The sequence below is a fragment of the Notolabrus celidotus genome, chromosome 19 (assembly GCF_009762535.1).
Source record: "Notolabrus celidotus isolate fNotCel1 chromosome 19, fNotCel1.pri, whole genome shotgun sequence".
Lineage (NCBI taxonomy): Eukaryota > Metazoa > Chordata > Actinopteri > Labriformes > Labridae > Notolabrus > Notolabrus celidotus.
Window position 1 is genome coordinate 2363208 of NC_048290.1, and position 16142 is coordinate 2379349.

A 16142-nucleotide genomic window follows, 5' to 3' on the forward strand; every position below is an offset into this window, starting at 1 on the left:
ATTAACCTGCTGCTACTGATGCTTTTTATAATTAACTGTTCACTAACACTAAACTTAGGAGTCATCTGGCAACAAAGAAAGGCAGAAAACTCATTACATTTTATATTTTCAAGGTTTCATTTCAAGTTAAGTGTCTATTTTTATCAATATTTTTCACTATATTGTGTAAAATCTACTATTTTAATATAACTTTTGTCAGTCAACTTTCTTTTCTGCATTTTTTTCAGTATTTCTTTTTTCACCACAAGTTAACAAATTATATATAAGTAATACAAAATCAACAAAGAGAACAAAAAATACAAACAATAATGATAATAAAGGAATTATTATAATTAACAGTACAAACAAAAAGGAAGATAAACATAAGAAAATAAGCTAAATTAACAAAAATAATTAATAATAATAAATATTTTTAAAGTTACATTTTTGGGGCTTTTTGCCTTTACTCCATAGGACAGCTGAAGAGAGACAGGAAGTATGGGGAGTAAAGAGTGGGGGACATGCAGGAGATGGTCCACCGGTCGGGAATTGATCCGGCGACCCCTGCGACGAGGACTGTAGCCTCTGTATGTGGGGCGCTTAGACCGCTAGGCCAACAGCGCCCCATAATACATGTAGGTAGGTAGGTAGGTAGGTAGGTAGGTAGGTAGGTAGGTAGGTAGGTAGGTAGGTAGATAGATAGATAGATAGATAGATAGATAGATAGATAGATAGATAGATAGATAGATAGATAGATAGATAGATAGATAGATAGATAGATAGATAGATAGATAGATAGATAGATAGATAGATAGATAGATAGATAGATAGATAGATAGATAGATAGATTTTTAAAAAAGCATTCTGTAAGAAATCTCATGACCCCCCATTTGTGTCTTGCGACCCCCCAGGGGATCCCGACCCACACTTTGGGAACCCCTGTGTTAGAGGACAAAGAAGAAAAAAGCTGTTGTTGCTGTGCATTATAGAAGTTGTCCTGAAAGACGTTATTGATGATAAAAACTTCACAAATGGACGATCATACTTCTCATTTCATCAGAGACTCTGAAACCTTTCTTTCCTGGAAGGCAACCTCAGAGCATTTTTGGAGACAGAACTCTTCAAAATGTCTTAACATTTCCAGGAGTGCATGAGAGAAAGAGGCGATATGCTGCTCATTTCAGAAACTGGAATCATGAAACACTTAGAGCTAAAATATGACCTTAAGTTGGGCACAGACTTGGCCTACTGGTTAAGTCTGCCCTCCACAGACCCTCTAGTCCCATGTACAGACCCGGTGCTTGACTTGTGACTTGTAGCATGTATATATGATGGATGTGTTGCAGATGTTAAATGTTGTATGGTAAGCTATAAATGAATTGCCCTTCTTTGGATCAATAAAATTGTCTGAATCTGAATCCAGCCTGCAGCTCCATTCCCCCACTCTCTCCCAGTTTCCTACACTACCCACTGTCCTCTCCCTCCATCAATAAAGGTGTAGAAGCCCCAAAAAAAGACCTAAAATGATGAGCTGACTGTGACCATGCCTCTCTGAACACGATCCACTTCACTGACTGTAAGCTGCACTCCAGCAGGTTTAGATATCAGGACTTCATCTCTGTTTAAACCCAACTTTTCTGTCACGTCATCAACTTAAATCAGGTGTGTGTATCAGGTGTGTGTATCAGGTGTGTGTATCTGTGCGTTACATAACCTGCCTGACGACATCACCCGTCCTCGTCTTTGTCTGAAACAACCGTTAAACTGTCGGCGTGTCAGCGAGAGGGAGCGAGACTCTGCTCCAACAACGTCACAGAGACGAAGAGCAGAAGAAACAGGATGCGGGCCACGCAGCATCAAACCAGACTCACACACACACACACACACACACACACCCTCCGCCTCCTTCTCTGTTTGACAATACAGCTCGGCATGTGTGAATAAAAACTGCACTAACACAGCAGGTGTGACTGGACTGACAGATACACACACCTCTTCGTCGTCCTCCTCCTCTTCGTATGACTGTTAGTTTGGTTTCTGTTGGCTCACGTTATCCGAGCGCCTGAAAACAAACAGCTGGAGCTCGCCTCCTGCTCAGCTGCGACCTGAATGTTTCGTCACATCCTCCTCGTGACTGAAAGATGAGACTGTTCCACAACGGCAGACAAATTCACACTCAATAAGAATCAGGTTAGGATAACAAGTTTGTGTTTATTCTCACTGAGCTGAGCCTTCATTTCTGGAGAGAGCTAAAACAAACTCCTGATTCACGACTGGGATTCTCAAACGAGGGAATATCCTGCTTTTCCTGTGATGGATGAAATGATGCAGAGAGGATGTGCATTAGTGTGCTCATAACTGCATGCTAACCATCAGTGTTGCAAAGTGAAGTCTGAGTTTGATGTCTCTGCAAAAAGAGATGAAGAAAGGCAGGACCTGAACGTGGTTGTAAGAAAGCAAGCAGCTTGTTCCTTCAGCTTCCAGATCCATATTGTGGAATTAAAGTGACATGTGTGGCTCTGATAATGTGCAGAAATCAAAGTATAAGGTGTCTTAAATGAGGATGAACTTCAGTGAAATACAAAAAGGCAACAACATCCGTCCCACGGCCTCATCTGAACTCTCTGCAGCTTCTCTCTCTCTCTCACATCCATCCGATCCGTCCCCGCCTCGGCCTGCACTGAGTGCATTAAAGCTGAGTCAATACAGGTTTTAAATGTTTCCATCACACGTTCTGACAATACTCATCTCCGACGGATGAAAACAATGACTCAACCTGTAGCCGCACGCCGAACATCACATCACCCCCCCACTCCTCTACGTCTGAGCAGAAACATACCGGATGGGTTTGCGGGGCCTGTGGGAGCTTGTGTCGTCTCGGAGGTGTGAGGTCTGTGGAGCAGGTTCTCCGACACAATGAGGAGCTGAGCTGACTCATAAACAGGGTTATAATGAGTTAAACTGCTCAGTGTGTGAAATAAACTAACTCAAAGCAAATACCAGGGGTTTAAAACTTCCATATGATGCTCCTAAAACCAAACTACGACGATAAAACGGCGACAGAAAACAAACTCCTGACATCCTAAAACCTAGAAACGTTCTTCTTTTGAATCTCAAACTTGCACCTGACATAATATATAAACCAGAAGTGTGGACGTGTTTTAAAGCTCTTACTACTCTGAAAGAATCACACAATAAAGTCATGTTTCTGTGTTTCACCGTTATGTTTTCCTCAGCAGCGCTCGCTCTCTTTCAACGGCACTTAACCTCAGCTTTCTCTTTCGACCACGCCAGCAGCTTTGAGTCTTTCTCACAAGTGTTGTTGTTGTTTTTTTTCATACTTCTATTCGACACAAAGCTCTCTGAGAGTTCTTAAAGTCAAATGTGGAGCTCTAAAGCATGTGGTTCCCAAACTATTTGGCCTGTGACCCACAAATATATGTGCCAAAGACTCGCGACCCCCACTGCCCCTCGAATGTAGCTTCATACTTCATTTCGCTGGTCTGCAGAAAAGTATCCACCTACATGCTCATGTGGCTGTTTCCTGATGTGGTGTTATGAATTAACTGCTGCAACTGATGCTTTGTTATTGTTAACTAACCCTAACGCTAACCCGAGGAGTCATCCGACAACAAGGAAAGGCGGAAAACTAGTTAAAATCATTGTTTCATATCAAATTTAATAACTTTTTTCCCCAATTTATTTAAAGTTATGGACAAAATATGAAATTTTAGATTACTAAAGAAAAAAAAAAGATCTTGGGAATATTGGGATCCCCTGCTCTAAAGCACAGTGTTGTCGTTACTTTGCATCACTACAGCAGGAATGTAAATTTGGTGTGTAAGAGTGTAATAAAAAGAAGAGTAGCTGCCCGGTTAGTGTGTTAGCGCTCAAACCAAGCGGCAACCTCCGGTCTCAAATGATGAAGCCCATGTGGAAGTGTTATAAACTGCAGTTCATTGAGAATCCACTAGAGGCTGGCTGCAGAAACACCGGAAACCACATACACACCAATTCAAAGAAGACGATCTTTGCAGCACTAATAAACATGTTTACAGCCTTGTTCAAAAAACGGCTTGGGTCTACGAAGCTAATCTCTCTATCGGCACACACTGTACGGGGGGTGAATTTTTTTCTAACATGACGGTTCAGAAGATATTAAGATTACAAGTTTTTGCCCAAATAAGGACATGACTGACTAGCTGTTGGCTAGGAGGCTCAAACTCCGCCCCTTTACGTCACACTCTGCCTGGTTGAGTTCTGCATTTCCAATATGGCTGCCGCCGTCGATTGGCTTCCAAACAGCTCTCAGGAACAGATGGGTGACGTCACGGATACTACGTCCATATTTTCTACAGTCTATGGCTCAAACTCAAACTTGTCAGGCCCAAAGTGATGTGTTTGTAGAGTTTGTGTCTCTGGTAAAACAGTCCAAAATGAGAGGTATTAGGGGCGCTGGTGGCCTAGTGGTCTAAGCGCTGCATGTATAGAGGCTATAGTCCTCGTCGCAGAGGTCGCCAGTTGCATGTCTTCCCCCTCTCTCTACTCCCCACATTTCCTGTCTCTCTTCAGCTGTCCTGTCAGTGAAAAGGCAAAAAAAGGGGGCGCTGGTGGTCTAGCGGTCTAAGCCCCCCACATACAGAGGCCACAGTCCTCGTCGCAGGGGTAGCCGATTCGATTACCGGCCGGTCGACCATTTCCTGCATGTCTTCTCCCCACTCTCTACTCCCCATATTTCCTGTCTCTCTTCAGCCGTCCTATCAAATAAAGGCAAAAAGGCCAAAAAATAGAACTTAAAAAAAGAAAATAGAGGTTTAAAGTTTATTTTCCCATAAACAATAAAAAGCATCAAATCTGGAACACAATTATCACCATCAGCAGATATATGAGGGCTTTTATTTTGAAGTTTTCGTCCCTTATGAACCTTAAAGGGTTCAGGACATCGGAGAAGTTTTCACATGAGGAGACAAACTTGTTGAACAGTTCGCCTGCCGGTGTTTAGACAATGGAAACATTATCAAATAGTTTCAGGAAGCGCCTTAAAACCAGGTTTTGCTTGTCTAAACTTCGACATGTTGTACCTGTTGGAGCTTTAAGGCACTCACTCAAGGTGAGCTCAGCTGTGAGTCAGTGAAGGTCAGGCTGAGCCTGCAGCGACAGTCCGACCTGGAGAACGAGATCATTGGGTTTTTATTTCAGACACACGAAGGCGGAGCGAGCGAGAGAGCGTTCAGAGAGGAAGAATAATAAACTGCAACCCGGCAGGAGATCCCCAAACGTGGATCCGAGCGGGGGCCAGGAAGTGAATGTTACAGGTCCCGTGACAAAAGCAGCAACAGGGGCGGGCAGGGGGTTTACTTTGTGTGACACACAGTCTGTGCACTCAGTAAATTTGGTTAAACAAACACTGATGTTCTCTCTCTGGGTCAGACATGTACGGGCGGATAGAAACACAGAGCAGATGGCAGGAGCATTATCTGGCAGAGCAGGTTCACAGAGAGGAGGGAGGCACAGGGTTTACACTCACACCACAAACCAGATAAAGACCAGATCTGATCAAAATAGGTGTACATGTTGGGTTTAGGTGCATCTGATTAATCTGAACTTCTTCCTCTGTCCTTCCCCTGAACTCAAAGTGAGAGACAGCAGCTGAGAGAGAGTACTGGTGGAGACCAGAACTAGAGCTAAAAGAGTCCCTAAAACCTCCTTCCTTTACAAAGTGTCTGCAGGACTCTTACACAGACTTTAGTCCCAGCTCGATCCCAGCTGCTGTTTGTGTGTTTCTGAACAGAGAGCATCAGTCTTCATTATGAGGCCGCTCTGCTAACAGCGTCTGATGGATGACACCTTTAAGCTCTCATTAAAAGGTAAGTTTGCTCATAAGCAGCTTCTGATTAACAGCCTAGGCGAGGTGAGCCGGCTGCTCCACACGAGACAGAAGAAGCTCCTGGTGGTTCAGTCTGCAGCGCTCAGCAAACACTGATCTTATTTCTAAAGACGCTTTTTATTCACAAGGATTAGAAGAAGATCAGTTTGGCGGTGGCGACCTCAGGAGCTCATATTCCTGAAAGCGCTCGGAGCACTTCACCTGTTATTAACCGAAGCGCTCTGTTTGCAAAGCAGCAGAGGTCCGAAGGGCACTCCTCTCCAGAGACTCCCCCCCTTCCCTCCCTCTCTAGTGAGGCCCGGGGCTCCCAGGAGGCGAGGGCCGCTGCAGGCTTTGACTTGTGGCGACAGTGTGGGGTTAAAGAAAAACTCCCTGAAGCACCAGAAACCCAGGAGAGGAGGGAAGAGGATCTACAGAGCTGGAACAATCAGACTACAAGAACTCATGAACCATTCAGGACTTCTACTAGCATTTCTTCATCCTACTGAACCAGTAATTTTACATTTGATGCAGATTTGTCTCTAAAATATCAGAGATTAACATCCTGATCGCTTGTTTTAATCATCACCTTGGGTTCAACGAATCAGTGATGCACGTTCTTGACCTTCTTTAGGGATTAAATCAAGAAAACAACAAACAGGAGACTCAGCATTCATGCAGCAGCCATTAAGATGAAGCTTCAGAAGCAGCATCCATCGAGCTGAGGAGAGATGGAGGTAAAACTCCCCTCCTCCATCCTCCGTCCTCCTCATCCACCGCCTCGCCTCTCCTCTCCGTCAGGCTGAAGGTTAATGATGAAGGGATACGGCGGAGGAATACAGATCAGGGAGACGTGGATGGATGTGGAAGGAGCGCTTGGAGAAGCTTTAACCTAAACCCTCTTTTCATACGTTCACATTTCCAGGAGCTCGGACCCCGAAATGCTAGTTCACACACATCAACACCCAAAGTATGAAGGAAGTCCGAAGAGGGGAGGTGACAATGAAACCACGCTGTGAAAGCCACAGTGTGATGTTTACTACAGGAAGAACATGACCTATAGTACCATTTATATCAATGCTACATGCAAACAGACGGAGGTGCAGAAATCTTTGTTGAGAATCATTCTTCTTCAACCTCTGATGATTTCATTCACCCTGTCTCTAACGCTCTTCTTCGTATACAACAGTTGCATGACATGAATGACATCAACAACCCATCCTGAGTGTTTCCTGCTGTGATCTCTCTTCAGCTCACTTTGACTTCTTACAAGACGACGTGCACCTGCAGCTCACCCGGGATATCTCTGGGAATATTCAGGAGTTTGGTTCATGTGTGAACACAGCTTGCAAAAAAACCAAAGCAGGAATATTCTGAGCACTAAAGAAACAAATGTAGATCCATCCACCGCTAAAAATAGTCCCAAAAACATGAACTACTTACTTCTTTTTTGTCAACTGTGATAAAACCTATGAACACAAGACCTTTAAGACACTTTGAGCCTTTTTGCATGTAAAACTAATTTTCTTTAAAGAGTCACATCACCAGTACAGAGTGAAGAAGAGAACGTTCTTGTTTCAGAAGATCTGAGGGATGCACAGAGGATCAACATTTTTAAAAGCAAACTCAAGACCGACCTTTTTAGAGTTTTATTATTGTAACAGTTTTATTTCACCTTACTTTATCTATTTATTCATTTTTTATGTAGTACAAATTTAGTCAATTTTAATTTTTTTAATTTTTTAATTTTTTTATTTATTATCTAGTTCAAATTTCTGTCAATTTTAATTAATTAATTAATTAGTTAAATTATTTATGTTTTTATTTATTATCTAGTTCAAATTTAGTCCATTTTAATTTATTTAATTAATTAATTAATTAATTAATTTATTTATATTTTTTATTTATTATCTAGTTCAAATTTAGTCAATATTTATTTATTTAATTAATTAATTAATTTATTTATGTTTTTATTTATTATCTAGTTCAAATTTAGTCAATATTTATTTATTTAATTTATTTATTTATGTTTTTATTTATTATCTAGTTCAAATTTGGGTCATTTTATTTTATTCAATTTAATTTATTTATAATCAAGTCACTTTTTAAATTTTATTGATGTTTTTATTTATTTATTTATGTATTATCTAGTTCAATTTTTAGTCACTTTTTATTAATTTTATTTTGTTTTATTTATTTTAAGTATAGCATCTTATTTTATTTTAATGGTTTAATATTTTAGTGTTTTATTCTCTTAGAAATGTATTTTATTGTGGTGAGTTTAACTTCCTGTGTTGAATTTTATTTTTTATTTATTTATTTATTTTATTTTTACTGTTATCATTATTATCATTGTTGCATATATTGTGTTCTTAACCTTAGGATATTTTTATATATCTTTATTTTTTTTATTTATTCTATTTGAAGTAGTTTTGATGTTCAGCACTTTGTGTTACACTGTCATTGTATGAAAAGCTCTTTATAAATAAAGTCTGATTGCTTGTCTCTGATCTTTTGTGACGTTTGTTTACATAAATAAAACTGCAGAATAAATCCGATCATATTCTGTAAACGTCCTTCTTTCCTCTGTACATATATAAGAGCATTGTGCAGCATCAGTGGGATACATCAGCTTCTCTTCCTGTGTGGAAACAGGATTGAAAAAGTCACACCACATTCCTCGTGGTGTCTGACACCAGCCTGGAAAATACCTGGGCAGAACTCCAAGACTTCGACCGGCAACAAGAGGAAAAAAAACTCAGACTGACCCGGTTCAAAATCCTCCTCCTGTGTGAACATTCGCTCTGACCGGACTGTTCCTTAATTTCATACGAGTTTGGTCACCGTGGCGTGAAACCATTTCTCAACATGGCAGCAGCTTCTCTGTGAGACCCAGCCGAGCGTTCGTTCGCCCGCTGCTGCTCTCAGAAAAATTGATCCCAGCGAGCAGAAGAAGCACATCGAGGAGCTATGCATACTCCATTAATGCTGATCAACATGCTACAAGGCCGAGCGAGGCGTGTGTGTGTGTGTGAGAGAGAGAGTGTGTGTGTGTGTGCCCTCTCTGTGCATACTTACAAAGCTTTGCATCATTCAATAGGTGCGCGCCGATTCATTGATTCTTCATAAAATTGCAGATGAGAGAGCGAGCCGGCAGTAATCAGTGTGTACAAGAGGCCCGGGGCTTTATGTATGCATCAGTGTGTGTGAGAGAGAGAGTGTGTGTGTGTGTGTGTGTGTGTGAGATAAGACAAAGTGTGCTTTGATGTGCTAAACTCGAGCTTAATTCAATAAAGAATGCTGACTTTAGCAGATCTGTGTATAAGTACAAACAGTATCAGAGGTTTAGATAAAGAGGCCGTGTTGTGTAATCCATATTTCATAAAGCAGAATCAGAACCAGCAGAGAGTTTGAGTTTATGTATGAGCTTCTCTAGGATGCAAAAATAGTTGTTTACGTCCTTCTTCTTCTATGAAAGCTCTTTTTGTAACATGTACTTTGACTTCATCCTCTGTGGCGTTTTCTGCACGACTGCAGACAGAAGCTCGTAATCATGATGACTACAGATGGAGTAACTCCGCCGCTCGATCACAGAGCCAGACCGTCCAGGACCAGAGCTGGTGAAGTTTCCCTCAGACTCCGTCTCATTCCAGAGATGACAGAAGTTCACCACAGAGAGCTGCTGAGACTTCTCTGTGTGGTGACAGCCCGAAAACCCAGCGCAGACCAGAGAGCCGAGTCTCCAACATCACATGATGAAATGTGAGGGAAACTGCAGATACACGGGAGGAGGTGGACGAGCTGCCAGGATCCACAGCCTGCAGCGACAGCAGACGTCAGCTCGCAGTCTGTGAGGAAACAGGACTGTGACAGACTTCAGGGCTCGGTCTCAAATTCTGCACTTCAGTGAACAAACTGAGAGAGACGTCGACGCGGACTCGGAGAGAACCGATTCAGCGTGGAGCTTGAATCGTGCTTCTACTTCTTCCAGCAGCTGTTGAATCTTTAAAACGTAAGAAGCAATGACTCAATATCCAAAAGCTCCTCATACAGCAGAGATGTAAGCGGCTGCAACTCCAGAAAGAAAGGAATCACATTCCTCTATCACAAACAAACACCTCATGACTACACCACTTATGTTCTCATGACCTTTGACCTCACACAGCACATGAAAGCACATTACTGTAGTTAGAGATCGGGTCATCTGAGGACTCTGTAAGTACGGACCTGGCCTCCTTGTTGATGGCGAGCAGCTTAACCGTGACCTCATGACTGCAGGTAATAAACACATGACAGTGTATGTTTACCCTCCACATATAGAGACCATGCGTGTCCTCCTCTCTGAGGTGAGAGTAAACATGCGTACAGTAAGTGTTCAGTTTGAGGATGTGTTGATGGAGCAGGAGGAGATCCTGAGTCTAAAATAAGCAGCTCACACAAACACAGCGGTCTTTACATCAACACACAGCTGAAGGTTAGACTTCAGCTCAATGTAGATCTCAGCTCGCCTCATCATCCAAAACTACTCCATCTAGCTTCCTCTCCATCTTTTATCATCCTCAGTTCATAAATATTTGCATCCATCCATTAATCTATCTCTCCATCTTTCTTTCTATGCATTCATCCATCTATTATTTATTCTCCAATCTACCGTTCCATACATCATTCATCTTTCTATCTATCCATCTATACATGCATTAATCTATCTCTCCATCAGTCTGTTTGTTCATCCATCCATCTGTCCATCAGTCCATCTTTCTATCCCTCCATTTATCAATACTACTTTCTATCCAGCAATCCATCCATCCATATCTTTACCATCCATCCATTCATCCATCTCTCAATCATTACCATAGATCCACTGCTTTACTATCCCTCCATCCCTCCATCCATCCATCCATCCATCCATCTATCCACTGCTTTACTATCCATCCATCCATCCATCCATACATCCATCTATCCATCTCTTGACCGTCCATCTACTGCTTTACCATCCATCCATCCATATCTTTGCCATCCATTCATCCATCTCTCAATCATTACCATAGATCCACTGCTTTACTATCCCTCCATCCATCCATCCATCTATCCACGGCTTTACATCCATTCATCCATCTATCCATCTCTTGACCGTCCATCTACTGCTTTACCATCCATCCATATCTTAACCATCCATCTATGTTTTAGCCATCCATCCATCCCTCTCTCTACCATCCATCTCTTAACCATCCATCCATCCATCCATCCATCTCTCTACCATCCAACTCTTAGCCATCCATCTCTCTACCATCCATCTCTAAGCCATCCATCCATCTCTTCACCATCCATCAATGTTTTAGCCATCCATCCATCCATCTCTTGACCGTCCATCCATCTCTCTACCATCCATCTCTTCACCATCCATCTCTCTACCATCCATCTCTTCACCATCCATCCATCCCTCTCTTAGCCATCCATCCATCTCTCTACCATCCAACTCTTAGCCATCCATCCATCTCTTCACCATCCATCAATGTTCTAGCCATCCATCCATCCATCCATCTCTTGACCGTCCATCCATCTCTTCACCATCCATCCATCTACTTCTTTACCATCCATCCATCCACCTCTTCACCATCCATCCATCCACCTCTTTACCATCCATCCATCTACTTCTTTACCATCATCCACCTCTTCAGCACCTCATCCACCCCTTTCTTTATCTTTCCACTTTCTTTATCTTGTCTTCCATTTATCTTTCTTCCATCCATCTGTCCAATAATCCAACCAATCTTGCCATCCACCAATTCATAATCCAATTAATCTATTTTCCATCCACCTATCCATTTATTCATCCATCTTTTTTCATTATACCATCAGTCTACCCATCTTTCCATCATTTATCCTTTCATGCATCCACCTTTCAGTCCATCCATTCATCAACACTACTCTCTATCCAATCAACCAACCTCTCCTTCCATCCTTCCATCCCTCTGTCCCTAGCATGATTCCTTTAACAGCCTCCATGTAACGTCACATCGTCACTTCCTGTCAGGTGACCTGACCCGACGCTCCACCTGCAGGACTGTAAACACCACCTTCAGCTTTACCTTGAGTCCCTTCAGTGTACCAGGATGAGAGTCCGGCTCTTTGGTTTTCATAGCTTTGTTTACAGTTTGTATTGTATATAATTATTATTGTAATCATCTATCCCTGGAATATACACAAAGTGCTTTTAAACAACACTTCACTAATCTCAAACCTGTTCCTGATCACAGACAGACTGGAGACAGAGGTCTACAGACGGAGGAGGTTTATGTGGAATTTACAAGAAGGAAGACTGTAAAGACTCTTCTTCTTTCACTCCTTTAAAGCTCCTGATTCTTCTCACAGGACGTGTTTTCAGCTCTCTGACCCTGAGTGCAAACTGAGTTAGACAAAAGCCTTTCATGTCCTCTCTGCTCCTCTCAAACGCAGAGCGGCTTCACACCAGAGGAGCTCGTCTTTCTGTGTGAGCTCAAACACATAAAGGCTTCACGTGACGCTGCCTGCTGCCTGCTGCCTACCTGTGCTGCTGTTTGTTTGGTTTCTGACTGAATACTGGACTTAGACTTTGAACTGGAGCAGAGTCCTCCTACGTTATTCCACCTTTCCACCATCAGGCTTTTAACAGTGATTGCACGACTTTAAAAGCAGCAGATTTAACTCTGATTTCATGCATTAAGCAGAACGAGTCTTTAAGTTTAATGAGCACGGGCAGGTAATTTGACTTTTCTGCTTCTAATGAGAAACTTAATGAAATGTTTAAAGCGGTTGCACAGATAGCAAGAGTTAATGAGAAGTTATTAGGAAGTTGTGAGTGTGTTAGAGCTGCAGAATGAGCTCCAACTGTGAGGCCCTGATTCTGCATTTTGCTTCTTGAGAGAAAGCAGGATTTCTGAAGTATAGGAGCTGTGATCACATCGTTGATTACTTTCCAAAACAGTCCATTTATCTGCAAATCTCTCACCTCTGGACACCGCTCTCACTGTTTGATATTAAACCACCGACAGCTTGGAGCGCACTTTAGTTATTTCTTTGTTTTCCGCCTCGCAGCTCAATATCATCCCAACAAATATGATATCGGCTGCAACTGAGGGAATAAGGCAGCCCTGAAGTCTGAACCGTGGAAGCTGCTGCAGTATTTACCCTCGCAGGAGAGAGGAGGGAAAAAATGGCCTCCTTTATCTTTGCGCTGATTAACAGTGAGGGTTTGTTGTGGAGCGAGAGGGGGGGTCCACTCAGAAAATGTGTGCCAATTCATTTCCTCAAGGTCTGCTGCGAGAAAAAAAAAAAAAAGCCTCCCTCCTCTGGTACAGCCCACACATGAGGAGATTACATCTTTTATTTATCACTTCTTGGCTCTATTTTTCCAGCAAATTCCAGGCTGGGGTGCAATCAGCCAGGAAAGAAACCCTCCCTGCATGTGTGTGTGAGTGTGTGTGTGTGTTGGTGTTATTCCTCTCTTTGTAAGCATGCAGATCAAGCCCCCCTCCGCTCTCTAGCATAACAACCCAGATTCAGTTTCCCCCCCTTTACAGAAACATTTCTGAATATCTGGGAATATAAATAGGGCTCTTATTTTGGCAGGACAGAGGTTGGTGTATGGTGTTGTAGGGTGTGTGTGTGTGTGTGTGTGTGTGTGTGTGTGTGTGTGTGTGTGTGTGTATTCCCCATGGCCCCCCTCACAAAGCCCACTCTTGCATTTTAAAAGTGGGGGGCGGGCATGCAGAACCTCAAGTGTTCAGATTGTATTACTATTCAAATGAAGCATGTGGAGTAATGGGATTACAGCGCCGTGAGGAGGTGGACTCACAGGTGACAGACAGCTTCAAAGGAGTCCCAACGTGAGACCGCAAAGTGAGCTATCTCCAATCTTTCTGCCACTACACAAAAAAAAAAAAAACCCAGACCCTAAATCCTGAACCGATTGGCTGTGGTTTGGTGTGAATCATGGGTCCGTTTGAGGAGAATACGCTTCCTCCTTCCAAACGTCCTCGACTTAACAAGGGAGTGAAAAGATGCTTTTGTTTGCCTTCCCTTTTCGGAGGCGACGGGACGCTTGAAAGACACAAATGAACATGAAAATAGGAACAAAGTGCCAAACTCACAATGGGGATGCTGGGGGGGTTTAATATGTGTGCTGCCTGGGTAATTAAAGTGTGACAGAAATGTTAAAGAAATCACTGCTAAATCACAAAAATCAAATGTTGTGTCATGGGAGGAAAGTTGTTGAGCAGCTGTCAGCTCAGTCAGCACATGTTTCTTCCTCTTTCACTCAGAGACAAAATCACTCCTTTAACATAAAGCAACCTTAAAGTCTCTACATCCACGAATACAGCTACTACAACACACTCTGACTGCATATCTGACAAATCTACAGCCGACAAAACACACAACGTGCACGTTATCAATCAGGCCACAATGAACAACTCATTCAAATGCAATGCATGTCAGTTAAAACCCAACCCAACACTGTTTGAACACTTCCCTTATTACTCAATACTTTATGTAAGCATTTAAAATGGATTTTAAAAGGGCAGGCATGTGAGATATAGCTTGAAATCATCACATTTAAAGATAGAAATGAGTGTAAGAGCCTCTGCAGCGTCATTTAAAGTCACATCAGATCAATTAATTCAATCTTTTCAGGGAACAAAGGATGTGTGGGGTAGATAAGGTGCTTTTTGAAGACCCCAATATGCGTTCTAAATGTTTAAAAATCCCCTGAACACGCAGTTTGGTTAGTCTGAGCTCTTATATCTGAAAGTTTGTGAGTGGGGTTTGGTGTGGGAAATAAGGGGATTCCTCTTTTGTTATTTCCACAGCTTCATTTTCAACTCAATTCTTATTTTATATTACATTATTATTGTAACTACAACTCATGGTCATATTACATACCCATATTTATTCTGACTTATTGCTTAATTTGTCATTACCAACCATAATAACATCATGTCAACCTGTCACTACTGAATCATTTTTAATACTGCCTGTAATTACTGCTATTTAATCTAAATTCCATTGTAACATATATCTAAATCTTATTCTAGCTTTATTTTATTTTACTTAGTGAAACTTCTTCTTGATTGTACTTATGTCTGGGTTGCTGTAACACAAGAATTTCCCCCAATGGGAGACACATAAAGTAAATCTTATCTTATATCTGAAAGTTTGTGAGTGGGGTTTGGTGCCTCTGTGGGAAATCAGGGGATTCCTCTTTTGTTATTTCCACAGCTTCATTTTCAACTCAATTACTGGATTTCTGTCATTGTGCCCTGATGTGTTTCACATTCAAACTCCCCCCTGAGCAAAACAGGATTTAAAAGCCCCCGGTCACACATTCCCATTCATGCACACAGCAGATTTAAAGCCCCATTGTCGCCGCTGCTCTGCCGCCTGAGCGCGTCCCCCTTTGTTGAGACTTTAAGCACTAATGTTTCCAGAGAGCTTCCCTCACTCAGCCCTCCATGAAGCTCTCTGGAGGTTTGAAGGTGGTGTAATGTAAAGGTAAAAGGTGTATTTGGGTTCCTTCCTCCCTGTTTCCTCCTCACTCACCGACTTGCAGCACGTTGTCCACGCAGCCGCTCTCCAGCAGCGCGACGCCGCGCCGGAACGGCAGCCGCGTCTCGTCGCTGGTCTCCGCGCTGGTTCCGGACTCCTCTGATCCTCCAGTGCTGAAGGACGAGTACATACAGATCTCCCGTTCGCTCCTGGGGAAAGACCAGTACACGATCCGCCTCTGGACGGGCTCCGGGATCCTCTCGAAACGCTCCTCCACCCTCTGAAACGGCCACTTCTCCGCGACTCTGCGCGCCGCGATGTCCAGCAGAGACTCCGGGTTCTGGGTTTTGCTGGACTCAGTGGACGCCGAGGATCCGCACGGGGTCCCCGCGGCCCGCTGGCCTTGCCTACATGTGGATCCGTATCCCGGTCTACAGCAGAGCCGCTTGGCCGGGGGCTGCTGGACGCGCTCCGCCATGTTCGCTCCGCGTTGACGGAGGAAGTCAGGGACCATATGAAGGAGGAGGAGAGGGACGCACGCGCTGATGGTTGGACGGGTTTCACCAAATCACCCTTTTAAGGAAACAGGGGGCGGGGCTTATCCGGGCTTGTCAAACCCCTTTGTTGACAAATTGAAGGGGGCGGGGCCTGTCCGGTAGTGATGGGGGTTCCGGTTCGTTTCTGTGAGTCAGAACTTTTAGCACATTTAGCAAAATGAGTCAGAGTTAACTTCCTCAATACAAAACAATAATAACTCCTTCAACACAACTTCTGG

At 42.9% G+C, this 16142-nt stretch overlaps 1 protein-coding gene across 1 annotated transcript in view; it reads right to left on the reverse strand.

Annotated features, from left to right (window-relative positions):
* zswim6 (zinc finger, SWIM-type containing 6) overlaps positions 1-15924 on the reverse strand; it is a 52433-nt gene extending 36509 nt beyond the window's left edge. The window contains exon 1 of the mRNA XM_034709721.1: positions 15422-15924. Coding sequence (XP_034565612.1) covers positions 15422-15881 — 460 coding nt within the window. The 5' untranslated portion in view covers positions 15882-15924. The remainder of the gene's footprint in view (positions 1-15421) is intronic.
* Between the last annotated feature and the right edge of the window lie 218 nt (positions 15925-16142).